The sequence below is a fragment of the Scyliorhinus torazame genome, chromosome 13 (assembly GCF_047496885.1).
Source record: "Scyliorhinus torazame isolate Kashiwa2021f chromosome 13, sScyTor2.1, whole genome shotgun sequence".
Taxonomy (NCBI): Eukaryota; Metazoa; Chordata; class Chondrichthyes; order Carcharhiniformes; family Scyliorhinidae; genus Scyliorhinus; species Scyliorhinus torazame.
Window position 1 is genome coordinate 20,852,084 of NC_092719.1, and position 24,428 is coordinate 20,876,511.

Here is a 24,428-nt window from a genome sequence, read left to right on the forward strand (position 1 = left end):
TTTGTTACGAGATTAAAAACAACCTGGAGATCTAGAACAAGAAAAAAAGTCAGTGACAGCAGCAACTATCAAAACATTTTATTCACATTTGTTCAAACCTTTGTGATGTTTTAATGCATGTTAAATGCACATCTGTGAAGCTGAGACAATATCAGTAATTCCTCCTCATGGCTTCCACCTAGTTACATGGATTCACTAAACCTAGGCCAGTCCCATTTTTTCTTGTGGACTTTGCCATTTGTTTAAAAGACATCTGTCGGCTTTTGAAAAAAATATAATCTGCTAGTCACTTCAGGCTGTCACCTGTTGATATGAAGAGGTTCAAAATCTGTCTCAACCTTCGTAACCACAGCCAATCGAATCCACCACCAGCTACATTGCCACGCCCCTTCAAAGGAACGACTTGCACTATGAGGAACACGGGACTTGCCACTGTCGGAATATTCGGAACATCTTGCTGGACTTTTCTGAAAGAGACTGGCGACAAAGAAAAAAAGGACATGAACATGGCCTGTTCCGGCACGAGCACAGACAGGATATACAGCATTTTGCTGTTACTCTCCACTTCCCAGTTTTTCAACAATGATATGAAAGGAGAGCACCGAGTTTTATAACATCTCTCTTATTGCTCGTTATGTGGTGGAGCTGTTAGCCAGAGGAGGGAGAGCACCTCTCTATCCTCCAAGGCACCCGGCCCTTCACAAACATTTATCCGAATTTACCCCCATGAATGCCCTTCTTATGAATGCCCAAGTGTAAGCCCGGCGAATCACGCCCATATGTTCTGGTCGTGCCCGGCACTGGATGGGTTCTGGAGGGGTTTCACGAGGACTATGTCCAAGGTGGTGAAAGTCCAGGTCAAGCCGAGTTGGGGGTTGGCATTATTTGGAGTGACGGACGAGCCGGGAGTGCAGGAGGCGAAAGAGGCCGGTATGCTGGCCTTTGCGTCCCTGGTAGCCCGGCGGAGGATCTTGCTATTATGGAAAGGCGCGAAGTGTGGAAGCCTGGATAAATGACATGGCAGGGTTCATCAAGCTGGAGAGGATAAAGTTTGCCTTGAGAGGGTCTACGCAGGGGTTCGTCAGGCGGTGGCAACCGTTCCTAGACTATCTCGCGGAGTGTTAGAATGAGGTCGGTCAGCAGCAGCAGCAACCCAGAGAGGGGGGGGGGGGGGGGGTCTCCTTCGGGGGGGGGGGGGGGGGGGTATATGGGTGGGCGGGGAAGGGGGTTTTCCTAGGGGCACTTGAAAAAGGAAAAACATAAACATATGGGAAAGTCAATATGTGCGGGAGGAACCCATTGTACAAGTTCTGTATTATGTTGGATTGATATGTTTATGTCTTGTTCTGTTACTTTTCTTTTTTGTTCTGGGGGGGGGTTTGAATGGTTGAAAATTTTTGTTGAAAAATTCTGAATAAACATATATTTTTTAAAATGAATGCCCAAGTGTGCTAACTGGACCGCGGAATGATCAAACATTGCTCCAATTGGACAGTGTGTCAATATAATAAATCTAAAGGCTGGCATTATTCGCATTTTCTTTTTTATTTTAAACATTTTGTTTAAAGAGTACCCAATTCATTTTTTTTCCAATTAAGGGCCAATTTTTAGCATGGCCAATCCACCTACCCTGCACATCTTTGGGTTGAGAGGGCGAAACCCACGCAGACATGGGGACAATGTGCAAACTCCACACGGACAGTGACCCAGAGCCGGGATCGAACCTGGTACCTCGGCGCAGTGAGGCAGCAGTGCTATCTACCGTGCCACCGTGCTGCCCTTATTATTTGCATTTCCTGGCACAGGGTGTTACTGGAACTAATCCGGCAGATTTAAAATTATTTCGCCATTTTCTCTCCTGACTCAACCACGCAGGATGTGTTCCATGGTCACATGGCTAACCAGCCAGCAGTCCCCATCTAGAATGCCTACAGTAGTTGTATACCCTTCCAGCACTCACACTGAGTAAGCTGAAATAGGAAGAAAAATTGCAGCTCTCAAACTATATTCTGCAAGGGACCCATCTCTTTGAGAGAGGAGGGATATGAATTGACCTCAGCAAGAAAAGTTGACCTTTAAACTCACTACTTACAACACTGTCCGAGCCCTCGTTTTGGGGCTGGGAGCTGTTCAGTGACAAGAGGATCCCAAGTGCCTCCTTCCACCCTCGCTCCGTCATCTCGTGTATACCAGGCACTGAGCTCTGCTCTCCTGGCTCTGGGTTGAGTGGCTCATCTTCTTGTTCCAGCTTCCTCCTCACCCACGGACACCAATCCCTGTGCTGGGAGACAGGGTCGAAGTATCCCCGAACACTATCCTGAAAAAGAAAAAGTAGAAACCACCCTGGAAAAACTTCTCACAAAATACCATAATTAACCAATGCATCTCTCTGGCTTTTAAACCATCTTGGTTTGTACTGATCTTACCCCTCATGCTCCTCGCAGCTGCACAGGTCTAAAGACCAACTGCCTCTTGTACCTCTCAAGTGGTCATTCTCCTTGTGCAACACTCATCAGTGGGCAGAGTGTAGGAACTGGAGATGGTAATTCAACCCCTCAACTTGCTCCACCATTCAATCAGATTGTTTAAAAATTATCTCATGGGATGTGACCATCGCTGGCTGGGTCAGCATTTGTTGCCCATACCTAATTGCCCTGGAGGTGGTGGTGGTGAGCCACATGTACTGTAACTCAATTTTCCTGCTTTTGTTTCACATTCCTTGGTCCCCTTAATCAATCGATCTCTGTGCTGAAAGCTCCAGTTCTTCACCAACATCCACAACTTGGAGGAAGAGACTTCCAGATTCTCACTACTGTGAGACACAAACGTGCTTTCTGAATTCACCCCGAAACAGCCTGGCTCTTATTTTAAGATCACACCCTCCTCTTGTTTTCGATTCCCTCGCCAGAGGAAATATTCTCTCTGTATCTATGCTATTGAATACTTCGGTCAATTTAATGCCGAAAGACAGGCATCAGAGGCAACATCCACTGGAGGATGCAATCAGTAACAGGGCCCCATGACCAATTTCTTCCCCCCTGCCCAAGATGAGGCCAAGTAACTTAGCACAAACCAGGGACCAAATGCCAGCATCTTCCAGCAGCAACATTCAGCTACTTCCTGGGGAGCTTCCAGGGGCAGCAGCAAAATTTTTAATGGCCTGTTAGGTTAAAGTACGTTTGTTTTTTCACTGCTGGATTTATATCGATCAGCCAGAATGAAACTATCTCTATTTGTTCACTGCACGGCTTTGGGTAGGAATGATGTCAGTCATTAGCAATGAAAGGCTTCGGTATGTCCCAAGAACACTACGTAGTTCCCAACAATTTTATGGGATCAGGCAGAAGGAATCTGTTTTACAACTTATCTGACAGTGCAGTGTCAACCCAGATTGTGCATTTAAGTGGAGTTTGAAACCACAACAACTTGAATTTATATAGTGCCTTTAATGCAGTAAAACGTCCCAAGGCTTGTCACAGGAGCGTTAAGCAAAAATTCAACACTGAGCCATACAAGGAGAAAGTAAGAGGGATGGCCAATTGTTTTGTCAAAGAGGTAAGTTTTAAGGAGAGTCTTAATAAAGGAGAGGGCATCAGGCTGAGAGGTCCAGTGAGAAAGTTGAGGTTCTTAAGACTCCAGGTAGTTGAAGGCATGACTGCCAATAAAAGTCAGAGTTACACAAGAGGCATGAATTGGAGGAGCTTCTGACTCCGGAGGCAAGAGTGGCGCTGCTGGGTTAAGCCGACTCTGACATAGTGCAAGTGCTAACACTGACCCATCAGCCTCCTTGCTGCATGCCTGCTACTTACAGAGCTGGTAGAAGAGGGCAGACGCATTCGCTTGGACTTCAGCTGTGGGCTGGAAGGCACGTCCCCCTGACCCATGCTTCGGGTGGCTGGTCGCTTGTTCCGCAAATGTGAACTGAAAGGGTCTGACTCGCCTCGATCGACTAGAGTGGGACTGTGGACATCTCGACTCCGTGTGCGCGACCCAATGGGCGAGGGGCTGGTTTCATGCTGATTAAAATAAAAATAGTTTTAGTCAGATCATCTCCCCTTACAGGTGGGATAGAAACTTAACGTGTGTGTGTGATGCCACAAGCAGACCCACATGTGCGGACGGATTGGACTGACAAATGATATGTAAGGTTGTTCAAGAAGGCTAAGGAGTGGTTTGATCAAGGTTTATAAGGTAAAGAAGAAACAGATTACGTTGTATAGACTGTTTTTTCTATTAAATAGGTTGGATAAGCAGGGTCATAATCTCAAATTGTGCAAGACCAAAACCAGGTTTTTAAAACTCATCTCTTGTCAGACAATTACAGGGGTGGAATGGGGAGTATGTAGATGGTACTCCACAAGGTATTGCAGTTGAGAGAGAGGCTGGATGGACCAGTGGATCTTTTCAAGTCATGTCATTGTCCCATGTTCGTATGTCTGCATGTTTATATTAGTGTTATGTTTGCACAGATGTTTATGTATTTGCGTCTGTCCATTCACAGATGTGCATGCATGTATAATTATATGTGTATGCGACTGTGCATGTGTCTTCCTTAAACACCACCCAGAACCAGACAAACTGGTCGTTCTTCTCATTATTGTCTGTGGGACATAGTCACTGCATTTGACTACATTGCCAATGCTTCATTTAACTAATTGATTGTATGTGAAGCTTTGAGACACTTCAAAACAAAGTGCTACATAAATACAAGCAATTAAAGCAGGTGATAAGAGTCTGTAACTGGGAAAACTTCACATTATCCATAGAGAGAATGGAAACTGATTGAATAACCTCACATAAACACCAGATATTGTTTGATGCATATATTGCACTTACCGCATCAAATATTGAGGCACATCACAATGAATGATTCTCAGAGTGTGATAGTCATTATGTAGGCACACCTGGTATTCAGTCTGTGCCAGCAATGTGGTGAATGACCATTAATACCTCAGAGAGAGTAAACTGAGGAAAACATAACACAGAAATAAAGGCAAGGCAGAAAGAAGGGTTTCACCTGCTCGCCGCTCTGTGACTGGGCAGCATCCTGGCTTCGAGTGACCATCCTGTGTGGAGACATTGCTGGGGGAGTTGGCGTCGACGTTTCTGGCTTGTTTTCCTGTGGGGAGATACTGCAGACAGGAACGTCGGGTTCACTGGCCGGGCAAACGGCATCAATCTGTTGAAAGCTCCATAGACCCACCTTCCGCATGCAATAGGAGCAGGTGATAACCGGCAGGTGGAGAAAATCCGAGGAAGATCTAGTCACATTGAAAAAAAAAGTATGAAGAGTAAGCCAATTGTGGTGGAGGGAAGCCTGTTTAGAAATAGATGTCAGCCTCCATCCCATCATCTCCCCTCCCCAGTGTTCAGTTGGATTGTGCGTCACCCAATGGGGTGCGGAGTCACACAAACCAACAAGGCTCAGTATCTTACCTTCATCAGTTTAGTTTTGATATCCACTCGATCAGTCTGCTGTCATCCACAACTACACCTTCCATGGTTGTGAGTTCAACCAAACCTACTATTTGTTCATTATCACCGCACCATTTGTAAAGTTGCCTTTGTGCAACTGGGTTGCCACATTTTCTACATTACAATGGTGATTACACTCCAAAAGTGTCTGTAAAGTGCTTTAGGTCATTCGGAGGTCGAGAAAGATTTTTAATCCTTTTTTAAAAATATATTGAAAGTACCCAATTTATTTTTTCCAATTAAGGGGCAATTTAGCATGGCCAATCCACATACCCTGCACATCTTTGGATTGTGGGGGTAAGACCCATGTAGACAGGGGGAGAAAGTTCAAACTCCACATGAAGAGTGACCCAGGGCCGGGATTGTACCCGGGTCCTTGGCGCTGTGAGGCAGCAGTGCTAACAAGCTGCTCCAAAAAAAACATCTCTTAAACATTCCACAAATTCCTTTTCTTGGGATCCACTACCAACCTGATTTTCCCAGTCCACGTGCATATTGAAGTCGCCCATGATTATTTTGATTTTGCCTTTTTTACATGCCTTTGGGTGGTGTTTAAGGAAGACAGACACACATATGCACACATGCATATTTCCATATACACACAGACACCTATAGATGTATCCATAAATACCCTCCATGTGCACAGGCTCAAATGCACACACATTTGTGCAAACATAACACTAATATAAACATGCAGATATTATGAAAGTAAGATAATCACATGACTTGATCCACTGTCCATCAATTCTGTCTCACAACTTCAATGCCTTGTACATCACCATCTATATACTCCCTATCCCACCCATGTAATCAGGTGAGATTGAAGTTGGATTAAAAGACTCTTTTTTCCGATTGGCAGGCACCGACTAGTGGGGTACCACAGGGGTCTGTGCTGGCACTCCAACTCTTCACATTATATATTTGTGATTTGGACGCGGGAACTAAATATTGCATCTCCAAATTTGCAGATGATACAAAGTTGGGTGGGCTGTGAGGAGGATGCAGAGATGCCATATGATATTTGGACAGGCTGAGTGAGTGGGCAGATGCACGGCAGATACAGTATAATGTGGATAAATGTGAGGTTATCCATTTTAGTAGCAAAAATAGGAAGGCAGATTATTATTTGAATGGGTGTAAATTGAGAGAGGTGGATACTCAGTGAGACCTTGGTGTCCATGCATCAGTCGCTGAAATTAAGCACGTAGATACAGCAGGCAGTAAAGGCGGAAAATAGTACGTTGGCCTTCATAGCGAGAAGATTTGAGTGTAGGAAAGGGATGTTTTGCTGCAATTGTATTGGGCATGCGTGTGGCCACACTTGGGAGTATGGTGTGCAGTTTTGGTGTCCTTATCTGAAGCAGGATGTTCTTACAGGGAGGGAGTGCAATGAAGGTTTACCAGGCTGATTCCTAAGATGGCAGGACTGTCATATGAGGAGAGACTAAATCGGTTAGGATTATATTCATTGGATTTTAGAATAGTGAGAGGGGATCTCATAGAAACTCAAAATTCTAAAAGGATTGGACAGAGTAGATTCAGAAAAAATGTTCCCGATAGTGGGGGAGTCCAGAAGTGGGGTTATAGTTTGAGTCATTTTAAGACTGAGGTGAGGAGAAATTTCTTCACCCAGAGAGTGGTGGAATCTGTGGAATTCACAACCACAAAAAGTAGTTGAGGTGAAAACATTGTGTAAGTTTTAAAAGATTTGTTCATGGGATGTGGGTCAGGATTTATTGTCCATCCCCGAGGGCATTTAAGAGTCAATCACATTGCTGTGGCTCTGGAGTCACCTGTAGGCCAAACCAGGTAAGGATGACAGATTTCCTTCCATAGATTTCATAGAATTTACAGTGCAGAAGGAGGCCATTCGGCCCATCGAGTCTGCACCGGCTCTTGGAAAGAGCACCCTACCCAAGGTCCACACCTCCACCCTATCCCCATAACCCAGTAACCCCACCCAACACGAAGGGCAATTTTGGACACGAAGGGCAATTTAGCATGGCCAATCCACCTAACCTGCACATCTTTGGACTGTGGGAGGAAACCCGGACGCACCCGGAGGAAACCCACGCACACACGGGGAGGATGTGCAGACTCCGCACAGACAGTGACCCAAGCCGGAATCGAACCTGGGACCCTGGAGCTGTGAAGCAATTGTGCTATCCACAATGCTACCGTGTTGTCCCTAAATAACATTACTGAATCTGATGGTTTTTTATGACAATCGTTCCATGGTCAGCATTAAGCTTTTAATTCCAGATTCAAAAAAAATTTAATTCAAATTCCACCATCTGCTATGGTGTGATTCAACCAAATGGCCTTCTCCTGCTTCTATTTATGTTTCTATGACAGCTCAGAGCAGGGTACAGGAGGAAAAGGTCCATACATCTTTGGACTGTGGGAGGAAACCGGAGCACCCGGAGGAAACCCACGCACACACAGGGAGGATGTGCAGACTCCGCACAGTCACCTGAGGCTGGAATTGAACCCTGGACCCTGGAGCTGTGAGGAAGTAGTGCTAACCACTGTGCCACATGCCACCCTCAGAAGAGGAGCAGGGTGGAGAGAACATGGGAAACATAGGGGAAGGTTGTTCTATGATTTAGCTAACAGGCCTATGAGAATGGGCTCTGTGGGAAATTACTAATTCACTTCAGATCCTCACCCAGCAGTCCAGCCACACAGAGCGATGATACAGGCAGAAAGATGAACAGAGAGGACGTCTGCACTGCTTTTCAGCTCAAGGCTGTCAGACACAGTGCTGCACTTCATTTCATCTTCTACCAACTGCAACAGCGAGCTGATGGTTTCCTCTGTGATGATCTGTTCCAAAGAAAAAGAAAGCTCAGAGCTGCATTTACTGAACAATCTACACGGATTTAGAATCAGTAACCAGATGCGGATCACATTATCTATTTTTATTTTATTTTTGTTTAAATTCAGATACCCAAATCATTTTTTCCAATTAAGGGGCAGTTTAGTGTGGCCAATCCACCTATCTTGCACATCGGCATTTAAAAGTTTATTGGATAAGCATATGGATGATAAGGGCATAGTGTAGGTTAGATGGCTTTTGTTTTGGTGCAACATCGTGGGCCGAAGGGCCTGTACTGCACTGTATTGTTCTATGTTCTATCTTTGGGTTGTGGGGGCGAAACCCACGCAAACACGGGGAGAATGTGCAAACTCCACACGCAGTGACCCGGAGCCAGGATCGAACCTGGGACCTCGTCGCCGTGAGGCAGTAGTGCTAACCACTGTGCCACCACGCTGCCCTGCGAATCACATTATCAATAGACCGGTCACTCCCATTGTCTAATCCAGGGTCAGCAAACCTTCAATGCATCTACAGGTGACGTGTATTGCAAGTGGCTGGCTTAATAACACAGGAATGTGAACCAGAAGACCAGTAAACTGTGATCTGAATACAGGAATTTCATTAAATAGGAGGAGGAGGTTTAAGGAGGTCTCATGGCAACAGTTACAGCAAGAACCTCCTTCACTATCTGCCTGCCTATCCCTCCTGAAGGACCTGGTGCAAAGTAGAGATCCAAGCCCATCAAAGGAGAGAAGGATGAGAAGCTTTTCTTTCCACACACTGAAGGTTTTATTCCTTTGCTTGCTGCATTGAAATGAAGGCCCGATGCAGTCATTCATGCTCTAACTTCTTTCCCCCAGGACCTCAGAACTGAGAGATATAAAATAAACATTAGAACTAGGAGTAGGCAATTCAGCCCCTCAAGCCTGCTTCGCCATTCAGTACGATCATGACTGATCTCATCTCGGCCTCATTTTCACCTTCCTGCCCACTCCCCTGAACCCTTCATCTTGCTATTTAATTAAAAACCTGTCTATCTTCTCCTTAAATGTATTTAGTGCTCTGGTGTCCACTGCATTCTGGGGTAGAGAATTCCACAGATTCACAACCCCGAGTTCAGAAATTCCTCTTTATTTCTGTTTTAAATCTGCCACCCTTAGCCTGAAACTATGGCCTCTCGTACTAGAATGTCCTACAAGGGGAAACATCTGCTCTCTGTCTATCCTGTCAGTCCCCTTTAGCAAACTTCCAGTGGCGTTATGTAGGGGGAAGTTGTGCACGAGGTGGCTCCTGCTCGGGAACTGCACTTTTAGCCCTTTTCACTTCGTTTCAGGAGGTATTTTCATTTGAAAACACACATATTTAATGAGATAAGGAACCCACACAGGTGAAATTCCCAGAAAAGCCTGGGGAAAAAAAGGACAGAAAGTAGAAGTTTGTCGACAGAGTCAGAGGCCTCCCAGGACTCGGCGGTGGAAAAAATGGTGGAGGCAATGTCTAGGGCTCTGGCCACTCCACTAATAGCCGAGATGCTTACGAGCACCTTGACTTCAGAATTTGACAAACGCTGGCGGGTTATGTCGGGAGACCTCCGCAAATCGATGGAAGAGGCCTTGTCTCCCATCCATTTGTCGTTGGAAACAACCAACGAAACAGTAAAGGCACTTGGGCCCCACGATAAAAGGCACGGAGGTGGCCCTTTCGAGGCATAGTGACCAGATTGCTTCTCTGGAAGTGGAGATATCGCTTACCACACTAGTTCCCATTAAACACCACTGTAACAGAACATGCAACTCTAATGTTACTTTCACAGGCAGCCAAAGGCAATGCTGGCATTTATAAAGCAATTTTTCTTCTGGTAAAGAAGCCTTTTTCGAACCCTTTTTCCAAAACCTGCCTCCGTGGTAACTTTCATGACTTTTTTGGTCGATTTCCAAAGCCTTTTCCCCTCCAACTGTTAAAAATAGCATTCCTTCTCTCTCTTTCTCAGCTCCACCCAGTCCCTCAAAAAAAGGTTCTCTGCCATGTTTGAACCCATCAGCGTTATCTTTGACTGTTTGATTGCCCACTCCTGTTCATACAAAAGAACAGAGCCATGCTATTGATAAGCAACTAACTTCCCATTGACGGACAAAGAGGCAATCAGATGGGCTAATAGCTGGTCAGACAGGAGTGTCCCTAAGAGCAATGGATCTGGGGAATTCTGTGTATTCCCACTAACGTGTTGAAGTCTGACTGGGCATGTTCAGTTGTTGGGGATCCTTACTCATGCCTACATTTTCTGTTCTTGTTAGGGCAGAATGTTTTGCAAGTTGGGCTTAGGTCTGGGGTTTAGTTTTATGTAGGTTGTTGTTGGCATTGTTGCGAAAATATATAGCTCCCTATTGGGGTACTATGTTTTAAAGGGTTTTTATACTTGGTGTTCTTTTTAAAAAATCATTTTTCTTCATTCTCGATGGGAGCATCCATGCTAGCCGAAGAGATGGCTAACGGGAGCGGTGTTGAGGGGTTGACTGCAGCTCATCATAGTAATTCTGTTTTAAATAATGAGCTTAGTGTTTTTGTTTTGTTTGGGGTCAGGTTTGCTAGTGGTAAATTTTAGATGGTTCTGTTCGCCTTGCTGATTCCTGTATGTTTATTTGGGTGTGGTAGTGTCGGAGGTCGAGGATGAAGGAGGGAGGGGTAGTTTGCTGATGATGACTGCAGATTTTTCTTTGTTTAATCTTTTTAGTGGGTTTGGCGGCCTTCTCAGGTGGCCTGGTTGCTGTACCTTCCATAGAAGTGTCGGATAATCCCTCTTGCTGGAAATGGCTGACTCTGGATTGGGTTTTGGGGGGGGGGGGGGGGAAAGAGAGAGAAGAGAAGTCCCCCAATCAGTTTGGTCATCTGGAATGTCAGGGGCTTGAAAGGCCCAGTGAAAAGGTCAAGTAAATTTGGTTACTTTAAATGCCGATGTGGTGTTTCTGCAAGAGACTCTCTTGCGGGTCAGAGACCACACAAGGTTGTGGAAGGGGTGGGTGGGACAAGTTTTTCACTCAGGCTTCGAGGGTAGGGCCCCAGGTGCGACAATATTAACCAATAAAAAAGGTGCAGTTTTCTGCCGCTAAGATCTTGGCTGACCCCAATGGTAGACATATTATTGACTGTGGCTCTTGGTGGGCACTCTTCTGGTGCTGGTTAATTCTATGTGCCAAACTGGGACAATACGGAATTTATTAATAAGTTGCTGGCCTCCATTCCTGATTTGGATTCACATCAGCTTATACTGGGTGGTGATTGAAACTGCGTTCAGTATCCCTGATTGGATTGTTCCAGACTTAAATCTCTGACTCCATCAGGGGTGGCCAGGGCAGTGTTGGGGGGGGGGGGGCAGATCTGTAGCACTTTTTGCACCCAGGTGATAAAGATGTTCTTTCTTTCCCCTTGTGCACCAGATATACTTGTGTATTGACTTTTTTGTGCTGGATGGGTCCCTCCTCCCTTTTGTGGAGGCAGCGGGTTACTTGGCGATTGTGATTTCAGACCATACTCCATATTTTGTTGATAATGGCACTAGAGTCAGGTCCCTCCCAGCGTCTGCCATGGAGATTGGATATGGCACTATTAGTAGACAAGAGATTTTGTGAATGCATGTCCACCGCCATTTGGAAATATATTAAATTTAATAAAAGTGTGTCTATCTCACCTCCTATGCTGTGGGAAGGTGGTTATCAGGGTGAGATAATTTCTTACAAAGTGTACGTCACAAAGACGGCGAGGGATGAGCAGCAGAGGCTGGTGGACTCTATTACAGAGGTGGAGCAGCAGTATTCAGTTGTCCCAAGCCCAGAGTTGTTGGCAAATAGAAAAAAGCTGCTGACACAATTTGAACTTTTATCAATGGATAGGGCGGTGGGCCAGCTGTGACGTTTGAGGAGAATGTTTTATAAACACGGGGAGAAGGCCAAACGTCTCTTAGCTCACCAGCTGAAGCAACAGGCAGCTTCCCTGGAGATTCTACAGGTATGTGACTCCAGTGGCTGCCTGGTTTCCATTCCGCCTCAGGTCAATGTGGCTTTTGAAATATTTTATCGGGATCTTTATAGAACGGAGCCCCCGGCGGAGGGCTTGGTCATGACTGATATTTTGGATGGATTATCCATCCCAGCTGTGGAGAAGTTGAGGAGTGAAGAGTTGGAATCTCCTTTGGGCCAAGGAAATTATAAAATGCACTGGGTTTATGCAGATGGGTAAAGCTCCTGGTCCTGATGGCTTCCCCATTCCCATTGAGTTTTATAAGAAGTTTGCAGAGCAATTGGTACCTCTAATTTTACATATGTTTCATGATTCCCTGTCCCGGGGTTCACTGCCCTTTACACTTGTGCAGGCCTCTGTTTCCTTGATTCTCAAGAAGGACAAGAACCCAACCGAGTGTGGGTCGTACTGACCTATTATACAGATGACCTGCTTCCTTATATATTACGGACCCAGTATCCACCATGGACGTGATAATGAAGCTGCTTGGGAGTTTTGGCTCCTTCTCTGGGTAGAAGTTGAATTTGGCCCACGAATGAGCCTCGCTTCATAAATGAAATATATTAGGCCAGTCAATGGTGTCAAATCTGACTTGCAGAGTGTGACAACCTCCCCTGTCCTTGGCAGGCAGATTCAGACTATTGAAATGAATGTGCTCCCAAGATTTTTATTTCTTTTTCAGTGTCTCCCCAAGTCCTTCTTTATCAAAGTTCATAAATTAGTGTCTTCATTTACTTGGGCGGGTAAGACCCCAAGGATCTGTAGGGCACTGTCCAGCGAGATAGGCAGTCAGATGGCTTGGCCCAATTTATTATTTTACTACGGGGCAACCAATATTCAGAAGGTACTGTTGAGGTTCAGTGATCCGGGTTCGATATGGGGAAGATGGAGGCGAGTCCCTGGAAGGGTTCTAGCCTTGGGGCAATAGTAGCCGCATCGCTGCCTTCCTCTCTGATAGGTTTTTCCCTGAAGCCGGTAGTGGTGTCCACTCAGAATCTGGAAGCAGTTCAGACAGCCTTTTATACTTAGTTCCATGTCTTTGCCGGCCCCCTTCTGCAATAATCACTTTTTTATTTGCCAGCAGGTTTAGACTTGAGGTTTAGGTCATGGGAAGAGAACGGCTTGGCGACATTGGGAACCTGTTTGTGGAGGGAAGGTTTGTCAGCTTTAAGGAGCTGTCAGGGAAATTTCTACTCCCTAGATCCAGTTTTTTCAGATATTTTCAGGTTTGCGATTTTCTGTGCAAGGCTTTTCCCTCTTTCCCCTAAGCACCATCCTCCTCCCTGATGAAGGGAATTTTGTTTTTGGCTGGGACTGATGGGCGGGGACTATTTTGGCATATATGGCCAGATCCTGTCAGCAGAGTCGGCTCCGTTGAATGAGGTAAAAGGTGAAATGGGAGGGTGAGTTGGGTCCCATTCTGGGTGAGGAGGAATGGAGCAAGGCCATTCACAGAGTCAACTCCACTCCACGTCCTCACGTTCCCAGCTTAGTCTAATCCAATTCAAGGTGGTAATCTAAGTAGGTAAGCTTTTGGGTCTCTTTCTTCACCACCATGTCAGAGAGACTCAATGTTGAGTTGGAGCCATGTCCGCTAGTGGCCATTTTCGGGGTGTCAGACTCGTCGGTGCTCCAGACGGGGGTGAAGGCTGATGTCCTTGCCTTTGCCTCATTAAATAGCCCGGAGACAAGTTCTCTGGATGTCTCCAATTCCGTCCAGTGACTCGGATTGGTTTGGTGACCTCATGTCTTCTTTACACATGGAGAAGGTTAAGTACACCATCAGGGGATCTGGATAAGGGTTCTACCTAAGATGGCAGCCATTGATTTCTTTTTTTAAAGAGCTAGTTACCGTCAGTTGTTCAAGGATTTCGTTTAGTTATGAGGGGTTAAGTTAATACATGCTTAGGGCAGCACGGTGGCACAGTGGTTAGCCCTGAGGACCCGGGTTTGAATCCTGGCTCTGGGTCACTGTCCGTGTGGAGTTTGCACATTCTCCCCGTGTTTGCGTGGGTTTCGCCCCCACAACCCAAAGATGTGCAGGCTAGGTGGATTGGCAATGCTAAATTGTCCCTTAATTGGAAAAAATAATTGGGCACTCTAAATTTATTTTTGAAAAAGTTAATACATGCTTTTACCTGTTTCGTTCTTTTATCTTGTAACTTGGGTTAATTGTTTTGTATTATTTTGTTTATAATGAAAATTGTCAATAAACATACTTTAAAAAACCTTTAGCGTCTTATATATCGCATTTAGATCTCCTCTCATTCTTCTAAAATGCAGTGAGTACAAATGCTCAATCTCTCTCTTCATAAAACAAGTCCTTCATCCTTGGAATCAATCTAGTGAACCTTCTCTGAACCACCTCTAATGCATTTACACCCTTCCTCACGTAAGAGGACAAAAACTGTGTGCAGTACTCCAGAAACAGTCTCACCAATGCCCTATACAGTTGTAACAGCAGCTTCCTGCTTTTATACTCTATTCCATTAGCAATGAATGCCAAAATTCCATTTGCCCATTTACCAGCTCCATTTTAGCCCTTTAAAAACATTTAAAACCTGGGGCTTGGCAGCCCTAAACCACTCTATCTCACACCAACCATGCATTATTTGTCTTTTGCCTGAATCTCGAAATGAAAAAAAAAATCACATTCATCGTCTAAAATGCTTAAAGGGGGATTTTGTTTCAGCATGAATCATGTTTTTGCCTTTGATCTTGCATGGAAATTCTTCCAAACTGTTCAGACTAATTACGTTCAGTCACCTTTGGCTTCCTGTGACAGGCACAAACCTCCACTTTAATCGTTGCACATAATATTTTCGACATGTCCCAGCTGTAGAGTCAAACCTTTACTTGGTAATAAGAAAGAAGTGAAGGCATCTCTCGGAAGGGGAGCCCAATGCCCTGTAGAACTGTATCCTGGCAAGGAGTCAGAAGGCGGGTTTGGAGGCAGAGCTGATTTATTGGACTCACCATATCTTTGAGGTCGTCATGTTTGATGGCCGGTAACTGGAACTCCAGCAAGCAAAGATTCCTGAAACGCTCAGTCACCCCATACAGGAGGGCTGCTGGTTCATTCAAAGGTAAGGCCCAGAAACGATCTGCCAGGTGTAAATGAAAGAACAAGTGAGTCACCTATAAGGGGCAATCCTGATCTGCTCTAGTCGGCATTACTGCAGAGGGGCCTGACTCCGATCCCACTGCTGTTACTTATTGTTCATGTGTTCATGCACACTCTGGCAGAACAAGGTGGGAGGGTGCAAAGCGAAGCAAAGAAGTGTCTGATTTCAAAGAGATTCGGAAGAAAAGCGAGGAATTACTGAGAAAATAAGCTTTTTCTTTGTGAATATCAAGGTGACGGACCTTCCATTACTTGGAGCTCAAGCACACGATGAACTCCACCCCCATACTCCCAACCCCTACAAGCCCCAATTGCCCACGGAACTGCCATCTACATTTCAACACAGGAGAGAAAATGAAGGAATGAGAATGAAAAAAAGTGAACAATAAGCTGCACGTATAAAGCCTCAATCTCTAAAAATAATCCTGCACCTTTACTCCCACCTCACCTGGACAGGGACTGTCGGGCCAAAAGCAGAACTTCTCGTGCGCTGTTTTCAATGCTTCCTGCAGTCCAGCAACCCTCTCTTTATCTTGAAGGCAAAGCACATACATTTAGCAGATTTTAACGGAAAAGTAAATCCCCTCACCAGCATCAACCCGATCAAGGAAAACCAGTCACTCGGGGAGTAAGAAGGTTCTAAATTCAGAATAGCAAGGGGAAATCCAGATGGGCCCTTACTACTCAAAGGATATCAAAATGATGATATAAGTGACCAAGGTAGAAGGTGAAAGCAGGACAGTGTGAATGAACTCAAGACATAAGTTGATGTACTCTTGGAGACAGAAGGGAATGAGAAATATCAGGAGAAAGATGTAAAAGGCGGACTGTGCACAGTTCTTAGATATAGATGCACTGGAGAAGCTGCAAAAAATATTTACAAGGGCAACAACAGAACTGAGAGATTATACTTGCCAGGAAACAGTGAATGGGGTGGTACTCTTTTTTTCTAGAAAGGTTACCTGATAGAGGTCTTTAAGATTATGAAGTAGTAAAACAGGGTAGACAGAGAAATTCCTCTAATTGGGGAAGATTCTAAAACTGGAAGGCAAAAATATAAAATCAACACTATAAAATCCAACAAGAAATTCAGGAGAAATTTACACAGAAGGAGGTTGGAATGTGGAACATTCTATCTCAAAGAGCAGTTGCGTCCTTTAAAGGGAAGCACGATAAACCTGTGAGGGGGGACAGAATGGAAGGGAGGTTCATGTGGAGCATAAATATTGGCATAAACCAGTTGGTCTGAATGGTCTGCTGTGAGTTCTAATTAACTGTAGGAAAGAAATGGACCAGTCCTCGATCAGTTCACAATGTATTGTCTGGGAGATCATATCCAAATATTGCTGGTCTGCACAGGGTTTGGGCTTTATCAACAGAGTTAGAGGGTTTTGTGATAGAGATAAGATAGACCAGGTCAGGTGAGAAGGTGATGCCAATCAAGATGGGACAAACTGTTAAGTAGAGAAAAAAAAACCCACATAATCTTACATTTATTGGCATCCAATGTTGGGTGCAGAGTGGTGCACAGGTACGCCTGACAGCTGGAACACTTCAACATGTCACACTCTATGCTGGTCCAGCCGTATTTGGCACACTGCAAAGGCGAGAGTTCAAAGGACACTGCAGCCCATTTAAAAGAGTATCTTTATCAAGGAAAACGCTCACACATATCACCTATTCAACACTACTCATCCAGGGCAGCACAGTGGCACAGTGGATGGCACGGCTACCTCATGGCGCCGAGGTCCCAGGTTCGATCGCTGCTGTGGGTCACTGTGTGTGGAGTGTGTACATTCGCCCCATGTTTGCATGGGTTTCGCCCCACAACCCAAAGATGTGCAGGCTAGGCGGATTGGCCACGCTAAATTGCCCCTTAATTGGAAAAAATGGATTGGGTACTCTAAATTTATAATAAAAAACACTGCTCATCCTCTGCATGACGTCCAACCACCCCACCTATCTTAGAATAAAGGCCCATCTAATATATGCAGAATGGGAGGAGTATACGGCTATCCTGTCCCATAACTTGTAGAGTACAGAGGAGAAAAAGGTAGGATGTATAACACCAGTCAACCCAAATGACAGCCATTACCAAAGCAGCTTAGCCGCATTTTGAAACTTCACCCGGTTCAATTCTGGCCTCAGATGACTGTCTGCGTGGAGTTTGTATGTTCTCCCAGTATCTGTGTGGACTTACTCTGGGTGCTCCAGTTCCCTCCCACAAAGATGTGTGGGTTAGGTGGATTGGCTATGCTAATTTGTCCCTTAATGTCCAGGTTAGGTTATGGGATCACGGGGATAGGCACTTGTAAATGAGCAGAGTGCTCATACGAAGAGTTGGTGCAGACCTGATGGGCTGAATGGCCTCCTTCTGCACTGTAGGGATTCTATGAATCTATATTTTAAAAAAATTATTTTTACTGATGTGGGCTTCGCTGGCTAAGTCAGCATTTCTTGTTCATCCCTAATTGCCCTCAGGAAGGTGGTGGTGAGCTACTTTCTTGAACTGCTGCAGTCCATGTGGTGTAGGTACACTGCTATCAGGGAGGGAGATCCAGGATTTTGACCCAGCAACAATGAACGAACGGCAAAATATTTCCAAGTCAGAAAGACTTGGAGGGGAACCTCTGGGTGGTGGGGTTCCCGGGTTTCTGCTGCCCTTCTTCTTCTAGATGGTAGTGGGTGTGGGTTTGGAAGGTGCTGCCTAAGGAGTCTTGGTGAGCTCCTGCAGTGCATCTTGTAGATGGTACACACTGCTGTGCCTCGTAGGTGGTGTACAGACTTTCGGGAGTCAGGAGGGGAGTACTTGTCACAGGATTGCTAGCTTCTTACCTGTTCTTGTAGCAATGGTAGTCCCAGGATGTTGATAGTGGGGGGATTCAGTGATGTAAAGCAATTGAATGTCAGGGGACAATGTTTTAATTCTCCCTTTTGGAGATGGTCATTGCCTGGCACTTGTGTGGCGTAAATGTAACTTGCCATTTGCCAGCCCAAGCTTGGATATTGTCCAGGTCTTGATACATTTGCACGTGGACTGCTTTAGTGTCAGAGGAGATGCGAATGGTGCTGAACAGAATAACCCCATACCTATTCTCCCCGTGTTTGTGTGGGTCTCACCCCCACAATGCAAAGATGTGCGGGGTAGATGAATGAGAACACTAAATTGGAAGAGGAAAAAAAACTGGGTACTTAAAAAATTTATTTTTGAAAAAGAAAGGTCATTGATGAAGCAGCTGAAGATAGTTGGGCCCAAGACACTACGTTGAGGAACTCCTGCAGTGATGTCCCGGGACTGAGATGACTGACTTCCAACAACCATAACCTTTGTGGTAGGTATGGCTTCAACCAGTGTGGAGAGTTTTGCCCCCGGTTCTCATTGACTCCAGTTTTGCCATAGCTCCTTGATGCCACACTCGATCAAATGCCGCCTTGATGTCAAGGGCAGTCACTCTCAACTCACTTCTGGGGTTCAGCTCTTTTGTGCATGTTTAAACCAAGTCAGTAATGAAGTTAGGAGCTGAGTGACCCTGGCCGAACCCAAACTGAGCGTCAGTCAACAGGTTATGGCTAAGTAAGTGCTGTTTAAACTTTTTTCCTAATACTTTTGTAAAAGTTTGCGTTGATTTTGATGTGCTTCGCAGATTTATTTTGCAATTCCTTTTTTGTAGGTCTTTCCATCTGTTTTATTCACCTTTTGCTGCTCTTTGCATTTCTCCTATTTGCCAGGACTTGTGCTTTTTATTTGCATTCTTTTCTGCTTTTATGTTATAGCTTATCCTTTTAGTCGCCATGGCTGTTTGTTTAGGGTAAGTAGAGTTCTTAGGGGTATAAACTGGTTGTGTCACGTTAAATTCTCTTTTGAAAATCTGCCACTGATCTTCTGTTATTTTAACTGTTAACAGATTTGTCCAGTTTACAGTCTCTGTCTCATTACACTGAAATAAGCCATACCTAAATCTAGAATTTTAGTAGCTGCTTAACGTTTCTACCTTTCAAACAACGTTGAACTCAATCATGTTACTTACTATCGCCATAAGGTAAATGTTCACGCACCTTTAAACTTGTCGCCTTGTTGGATCTGGATACATTGTTGCAGTAAACTATTCTGAACAAACTCAAAAAAATTGCTACTTTTCTGACATGAGCTCAACTTATTATCACATGGAAGTTAAAATCACGCATGGAAACCACTACCTTTTCGACACTATTGTCCAATCTCTACATTTATACAATCTACCATTTGTCACAGCTGCCACCAGGGGGCCAATACACAATTCAAAATACAGTCTTAAATCAATTGCTATTTCTTAATTCTACCCTGCTACTTCGTTCTTGTTATATCATCTCTTACCATAGATGTCATTTCACCCTTAAATCAGAAATACTACTTCAACCACAAAAGAAACACATTAAAAACACTGACCAATAAACAAAGTAAGTTATCCGTAACTTACCCGCACCACTCCACACTTTGCTGACTTTACTGAGAAATTATTTTTGAATCTTTCTTTCTCTTTGTATGCTACTGCCAGCTCTTAAGCACCGTTTAAAAATACTACTTTTTGCATAGGTTCTTAGTCTTTTCGTCTGTTTTAAGGTTAAGGTCTAACTTGCACTAATAATAATAATCTTTATTATTGTCACAAGTAGGCTTACATTAACACTGCAATGAAGTTACTGTGAAAATCCAAACTCAAGCAAATGTTAAATACTTACTGCCTTAAGCTTACACAAACCACAAGAGTTAAAGGCAAAAAGATGTACCTCCTCCTCCCTCTGCAGCAAATTTCTGCTCTTAACAAATTCTTAACTTCCCACTCTGTTAATGATGCACTCAGTTAACATTGCATTCTGTGGTTATGCTCTGTGCTGTGCTGGCAAAAAAGTAACAATTTTCTAGGCTTTTCTCACACTACTCTCCCTTCAATAGCTGTAAGGTTCTACGACCCCCAAGTCATATAGACAAGTAAGGATCCTGATTTATGCTGAGTTTGCTAACATCCACCCAGGGAGTAACAGAATGGGGAAGGGGGAAATGCAAGACTAACTACCATTCCCGAAGTTAGAGAGAGGGAAAATTATGCAAGATTTCCCATTCCAAAACACCAACACTGGCTAAAATTTGCAGTGCACAAACAGGTTATTTAGTTCAACTGGTCTCTGACATATTTAGACTTCAGACATGCATTCTCCAGGACCACTGAATCAAAAGATCCTACAAGCATGTCACATTTACATTTAACACTGCGTGAATACACTTCTTGTCCAATACTTTTAATTCAACAACTCAAAGAATTCCCATAAAGGACTGCTAACTTCTTGCACTTCATCCAGGCATTGCGTGGCTCAGAATATTCCCTCCACCCAAGTGTAAAAAGATAGAATCCATAATTGTACCATCGGATGTTCACACTCCATAATATTCAGTCCCAAGATTTTGCATTCTCACCACTATAATTTAGTGACGCCATTGAAGGATATTGTGAAAGTTTCAACCCGTGAGAAGAAAGCTTCTTTATTTGCAGAGTCACAGGGAACTGGTGATCTGGGCAAATCACTGCCATCAGGTGATTCAGAGATTGAACATGGAGTCTGATCACTATGGAACAAAGAATAATAATAATCAGGTATCAATGCACTGCTGTTTAACTTACCGAATCACCCTAATGCTGGTCATTCCACTATCTCAGCAATAACTTTATTTTTTGTACGAAGTTTTACAACGCCAGGTTAAAGTCCAACAGGTTTGTTTCGCTGTCACTAGCTTTCGGAGCGCTGCTCCTTCCGAAAGCTAGTGACATCGAAACAAAACCTGTTGGAATTTAACCTGGTGTTGTAAGACTTCGTACTGTGCTCACCCCAGTCCAACGCCGGCATCTCCACATCATTATTTTTTGTGAGGGAGGTTTGTGCCAACTTTGGCTTAGAGGGTGACACCCCGTGCCAGATGTTTGTGGATTGATACCCCACCCCAGCATACAAACGAGGCCAACACTCCAGTACAGAACCTAGACAGTGATGCACTGTGGAGTGCTGTCTTCCAAAAGAGTCCTTAAACCAAGGCCACATCTGTGTCTCAGGTGGGTGTAAAAAAAGACCTCAAGGCACAATATATTTTTAAAAAACACCAGTGGAGGTCTCTCCGGAGAAGGGAACAAAGCAGGGAAAAAAATCAGATATCACCACTAATGTTAAACCGAATGCTGAAATATGAGAATGTGGGACTTGAACCCACAGACGTTTGAATCAGAGACGATGCTGTTACCACTAGGGTCGGCGGGGGGATTTGGAGATCTGGTTCCTCCGCTCTCGAAGGCATTTCGCTTTAGTGACTATTGGAAAGATTATTATCCCAAATAATTTCACTGAAACCCAATCCCTTGAAACAGATCCAGTGGGAAGAGAGCGTGAGAGGATGGCCCCGAGGTTTGTCAGTCATTCCCAGGACCGGCAGAAAGCGGTTTCCGCGCAGTAATTTTGATGGAAGAAGCAACGACCCGGAGCCTCTAGACTTACGTCTCGGCGATGCTGTCGGATAGCAGCTGCCGCACTTTCTGCGGAGTCTCGGCCACATTTTTGCTGTTGGGCGACGGGAAATCGCCATCGCTAACGGCCGCTGCCATCTTTGATCCGGCAGTGATCAGTGTCCCACCGGCTACAATGTGCATGGCACAAATGTTCCGGGGCACAAACCTTAACCACAACTGGCCAACACGAGGAAACCTTCAGCAGCAGAATTAAATCTAGAGATAAATTGCAAATTTATTCCCATATTTTCTAAAACAATGAGAGACATCGCATTACTTTGGTTGACCCAAATAATGCCTTGACTTCAAATGAGGAGGTTAACTCAACAAAGAACCACCTACACTCTCAGGAGGTGGATTTCTTTTCAGGAGCCAAAACCAAATTGGTGCTGAATTTTTCAGTTCGGTTTTACTTTTCTCCCTCTTGTCCTGACGCTGTTTCATTCCTGAGGTGAGCCGAGTCCCATAGGAACAGCTACCACCCTGCTTGAGAGCAAACCCTCCAGGATTGCCTGGAGTCTAGGAATTGAGTAAAAATGTGCATTTATATAGCACCATTCACAAACACTGGCTGTTCCAATGTGCTTTATGGCCAATGTAATACTGTTGAAGTGTAGTCATTGTTGTAATTTTTTTAAAAATACAGTAGCCAGTTTGCACAGAACAAACTCCCACCAAAACAATGTGATAATGGCCAGCTAATCTATTTTTGTGATGTGGATTGTGGGAGGAATATTGCCCAGGACAGCAGGAAATAACCCCCTTCTTCAAAAATGCACATGACTTTTACATTCACTCAGATGGAAGGTAGGCCTTTCCGAGCACCTCTGACAATTCAGCATCCTTCAATGCTACAATAGAGTAGATTTTACAGTAGTTTTATTTTTGTTTTGCTCAGATTGGGATTTGAACCAACAAATTCCTGACTCAGACAAGATTATTACCCATTGGGCCACAACTGATACCTGTCTTAGTTCAAAGGCATTGCTGTGAACAACCCAGGAGAAAAATCATAGGAACACGATAAAAACACGTTTTTGTTCATCTCTTTGAACATTTCCATTTATTGCTTATAAAAATAGTAATAGGGGTGTGGTGTTGCGATCAGAAACCATACCATTGAGTCATGAAGAATATGTTCACTTTTCAATTGATGTGGTTAAAAAATTGATTTGTTGATGGCCAGTGATGGGGATGGATCAGTAGGAGGCAGTACACCAAGTAATGAAACCTCCAGAAATACATCCAATTCAGTTAGCAAGCCTAATGACATTTCCGTAACCTGCCTATTATTCACCTTTGAGTTAGTCAAGGACTATTGGAGACTGGTTTAGCTCAGTTGGCTGGACAGCTGGTTTGTGATGCATAGCAAAGCCAACAGTGTGGGTCATAGTTCCAGACATGGTTGAGGTTACTCATAAAGATCTACCTTGCCCTGGTCAGTGCTTCCCCTCAAAGGGGAAAGTGTCATCTGGGACTAAGGAGGCAGCTTGTTGCCTTTACTATTTCTTCTTTGTCAAGGATTCCAATGTCAGGTATTGCTTTGGGTATCGCTGTCGCTTTTGCGTTGGAAGGTCGCATAATGCAAACTAACAATTCTGCAATGTACTGAGGGAGTGCTCCAGAGTTGGGAGAGCTGTGTTTTTTAATAATAATAATCTTTATTGTCACAAGTAGGCTTATATTAACACTGCAATGAAGTTACTGTGAAAAGCCCCTCGTCGCCACATGCTGGCGCCTGTTTGGGCACACAGGGAGAATTCAGAATGTCCAATTCACCTAACAGCACATCTTTCGGGATTTGTGGGAGAAAACCCACAGATACAGGGAGAACGTGCAGACCCCACACAGATAGTGACCCAAGCTGGGAATCGAACCTGGAACCTTGGAGCTGTGAAGCAACAGTGCTACCCACTGTGCTCCCGTGCCGCTTTGGTTGCATGAGAGGTCTGCCCTCTCAGATGGGTGTAAAATACTCCGATACACTGTTTCAAAAGCAGCAAGCAGAATAGCCCTCTGTGGTGTCTCTCCCTCAATTGACATCACGCAAAAAGAAAGTGGGACCTTATTGTGTCAAATTTAACTGCTGAAGTTGCTGCATTGCAACAGTGGCTACACGCCCAAAGATCTTCTTTGGACACAGAGCGTTCTGGGGTCCCACCGAGGTCGTGAAAGGTACAAAATTGTTTTTCACCGCACCTGAAAGGGACACATAAATGCACATCTTTGCGTGGGTGCAACGCTACAGAAGGTGGTCCAGTGTAGTGTGCGCGCGCAACGCCACGGGAGGTGGTCCAGGGGATGCTCCCTGCGCCAAGGGCAAATGTTAACGATGTGATCGGTGTTCGGTTACACCACCTTGCCGGGGGAGGTGGGGCCGGCTCCGGTGAGGGCGGGGTTGAGTGACGTTGGAGCTCGATTGGTCATCACAAATCGGCTCACCTCATAATAAGGCGGGCGGCGA

At 44.7% G+C, this 24,428-nt stretch overlaps 1 protein-coding gene across 3 annotated transcripts; it reads right to left on the reverse strand.

Annotated features, from left to right (window-relative positions):
* Positions 1–63: 63 nt before the first annotated feature.
* On the reverse strand, positions 64–24,301 carry zc3hc1 (zinc finger, C3HC-type containing 1). 3 transcript variants are annotated; one of them, XM_072471140.1, is made up of 10 exons: positions 24,164–24,295; positions 21,954–22,180; positions 20,887–21,036; positions 15,883–15,966; positions 15,287–15,414; positions 8,144–8,301; positions 5,018–5,261; positions 3,810–4,016; positions 2,093–2,317; positions 64–477 (listed from the first exon to the last, which is right to left on the reverse strand). In XM_072471140.1, exons 2-10 carry the CDS (start codon positions 22,039–22,041, stop codon positions 409–411), a joined length of 1,353 nt encoding a protein of 450 aa, XP_072327241.1. In that variant the 5' UTR covers positions 22,042–22,180; positions 24,164–24,295; the 3' UTR covers positions 64–408. The 3 variants fall into 3 exon arrangements, with proteins under 3 accessions (XP_072327241.1, XP_072327243.1, XP_072327242.1); XM_072471142.1 differs by lacking the exon at positions 24,164–24,295 and adding an exon at positions 16,926–17,076 and having other exon boundaries at positions 20,919–21,036; positions 21,954–22,151; XM_072471141.1 differs by lacking the exon at positions 21,954–22,180 and having other exon boundaries at positions 24,164–24,301.
* Between the last annotated feature and the right edge of the window lie 127 nt (positions 24,302–24,428).

What these genes read in the sequence shown, in the direction of transcription:
- zc3hc1 (XM_072471142.1), bottom strand. Translation starts at nt 22,105, where the DNA reads ATGCACATTGTAGCCGGTGGGACACTGATCACTGCCGGATCAAAGATG. An exon ending in AACATTGGATGCCAATAAAT is followed by an intron (nt 15,967 to 16,925) that starts GTAAGATTATGT and finishes TTTGCCTTCAAG; the next exon opens with ATAAAGAGAGGGTTGCTGGA. An exon ending in GCCCGACAGTCCCTGTCCAG is followed by an intron (nt 15,415 to 15,882) that starts GTGAGGTGGGAG and finishes TACACCTGGCAG; the next exon opens with ATCGTTTCTGGGCCTTACCT.